This window comes from Octopus bimaculoides, chromosome 3 (genome assembly GCF_001194135.2).
Source record: "Octopus bimaculoides isolate UCB-OBI-ISO-001 chromosome 3, ASM119413v2, whole genome shotgun sequence".
Taxonomy (NCBI): Eukaryota; Metazoa; Mollusca; class Cephalopoda; order Octopoda; family Octopodidae; genus Octopus; species Octopus bimaculoides.
In genome coordinates, this window is record NC_068983.1 from 86,918,577 (window position 1) to 86,921,565 (window position 2,989).

The 2,989-nt window shown below is 36.1% G+C and overlaps 1 protein-coding gene across 1 annotated transcript in view; it reads left to right on the forward strand.

The window, feature by feature from the left end:
- Window positions 1–2,989, forward strand: part of LOC106869131 (IQ calmodulin-binding motif-containing protein 1) — a 36,643-nt gene that overhangs the window by 15,428 nt on the left and 18,226 nt on the right. The window contains exon 4 of the mRNA XM_014914703.2: window positions 1,045–1,144. Within this exon, the coding sequence (XP_014770189.1) occupies window positions 1,045–1,144 (100 nt within the window). The remainder of the gene's footprint in view (window positions 1–1,044; window positions 1,145–2,989) is intronic.

Genomic DNA, 2,989 nt, shown 5'->3' on the forward strand with positions numbered 1-2,989 from the left:
CTATCAACTCGGATAGCTGGTCCCTCTATTGGGTCGACATACGGCAGGCTCTCTTCCTCCCATTCATTCTCTTTATTAAGCAATCTATCGTAGTGGCATCTCCAGACCTCTTTCTTTGCATCCTCATTTAGTGCAAGCGTACCATCATCCATGCGAACACATTTCTCTCCTACATCACTATTCTCTCTCCTACACTGTCTTGCAACACGAAATACCTCGAGTCTTTGGTCCTCACAGCGCAGAACATTGGCAAATCTTTTCTTATCTGCTTCCCCTCTGGCTAAATAAACCTGTCGCCTAGCCTCCCTTCTGGCACATTGGTACAATTCCCTGCTACCACCGTTCTTCCAGTCCTTCCAAGCCTGTTATATATATATATATATCATCATCATCATCATCATTGTTTAACATCTGCCTTCCATACTGGCATGCGTTGGACAGTTTGAGAGGAGCCAGCCAGGCAGTTGACTACATCAGACTTCTGTGTCTGTTTTGGCATGGTTTTTATGACTGGATGCCCTTTCTAACACCAACCACCCTGCAGAGTGGACTGAGTACTTTTTGCATGGCACCAGCACTGGCAGTCACCAAGTAACTTGTAAGACAAGGAATCTTTGAAAATGAAAATGTGAATATTAAAACAATGGTGATATGTATATATTATACATACTTATAGAACATATAAGTTTCAGTTATAACAATCGTAGAAACTTAACTCTGAAGCTGTAAACATGAAAATTAGTAAGTAATTAGTGTTTTATTTAAATCTAAAATTTTAGTTTATTACATTAAACTAGATACAAATAGATAATATTTTTATGTAAATCTTCAGTTTAATTTTATTTCAATTATTATTATGTTTATTATAAATTTACAAATTTCATATGCTTGTGTGTGTGTCTATATATATATATATATATATATATATATATGTATTCTCTTGCCCTATACTCTGATTTTTTCTCTTCATTGCCTTTTCATATAAATATCAAACCAATTTGTTTCCCTTTATCTGAAACATTCATCTACCATTTTTGTTTACAGAGCTCTTTAAACGCAAGAGATGTTCTTATCAATGACTTCAGGACAGTATTAGATGCACTGATCTATCTGACAAGTGGTTACGCTTTCTTAGTTAAACCAGGTAAGGAAATGTATGCATATATGTGTGTTGTGTATTGTGTAATAAACGAAGATGAATAGAAAATGGCAGTTATAAATATGTTATAAATATGTTATAAATATTTCATGTTATAAATATTTCAATAGCATGGCAATGTATTTGCAATCAGTCTATTAAATTAACCAAAATTGACATATGTATGTATGTGTGTGTGTGTGTACTGAGTGCAGTGAATAGACTGTTGTCTAAATTATGCAAAAATGAAAATAACACTGGCATCTCATTTTAACAGATATATTCACCAAAATGACATAAAAATATCTTGAAATACTAAAGAGTAAATTTATTCAATAAAATCGCCATTGGTTTCAACCATGGCCTCCAGATGACTTTGGAATCTCCTGCAACTCTTCTGGATGGTCTCCTTATTTAAGTTGGTGAATGCTGCCATAATCCTTGCCTTCAGTTCATCTTTAGTGTTAAAAGGAGTTTTGTTGGTCTCTCACTCAACTGCAAGATGAGGACAAATATCCATCAAATGTAAATAATGTAAATAAATTACAGTTTCACAAATTTCTCTGATTTTCAAAAGCTGAGATAGAAAATTGTGAAGTTATGCTGCAACTGTCTTGCTGCTGTTTGACAGTTGCATGGTTAAGTTTCCAAAAATTAAAAAGTAAAAAATCTAAACAAATCCCTATGCATTTTCAACTTCTTTATGTATGTATGTATGTATGTATGTACGTATGTGTGTGTGTGTGTGTATGTATGTATGTATGTATGTATGTATGAATGAATGAATGAATGAATGAAAGTGACGCTCAAAACGTTTGGTGAGAGTCATATATATTTTTAATTACACTTTGACTCAGCTTCATATGACTTAAAGTTTCATGGGTACGTAGGACCCATGCAAGTTCTCTGACTAATGTAAGCATGTTAATGTGGACCTTCAAATGATGATACACGCACTCTCGCAATACACACTCGCACACATATATGTGCGTGTATTAAATCCGGTTTCAATTCAGGCTTGAATACCTTTCCACTTCATATACTTCACTAATCACACCGTGACTCACTATTTTATTCTTCCAAATGTTTTAAGCTACCAAGAGAAGACATCGAGAAATAACTCTAGTACAGCGCCATAGCGTTCTATATTCAGGGAGGGGCATGCTGATTTTTAAAATTTGCGTGTGTGTGTGGTTGATTGATTAGAATTATGGCTATTAAAAAAATTGTAATTTGGCTATGCCAATTTGTCCGTTCCTTTCCTATCCCACACAAGCCGATTCCACTCCCACTGCATGGACTGCCGCTTCCTATGACACACACTGCATCAGATAATGTAGTCCTCCATACTTCTGAAAAGATAGGATGATTACGGCTGGAGGACTTTTGATATGTCTGCTCGATCACGCCTGGAATTGAATTAACATCCATCAACCAGCACAGTTGTCTCCCTTGCATTCGTTTTATTTACTTATTCTTTTGGTTCAGTCATTTGACTGCGGCCATGCTGGAGCACCACCTTTAGTCCAACAAATCGATCCCAGGACTTATTCTTTGTAAGCCTAGTACTTATTCTATCGGTCTCTTTTGCCGAACCGCTAAGTTACGGGGACGTAAACACACCACTATCGGTTGTCAAGCAATGTTGGGGAGACAAACACAGACACACAAACATATACACACACATACACATATATATATATATATATATATATACATATATACATATATACGACGGGCTTCTTTCAGTTTCCGTCTATCAAATCCACTCACAAAGCTTTGGTCGGCCCGAGGCTATAGTAGAAGACACTTGCCCAAGGTGCCATGCAGTATGACTGAACCCAGAACCAA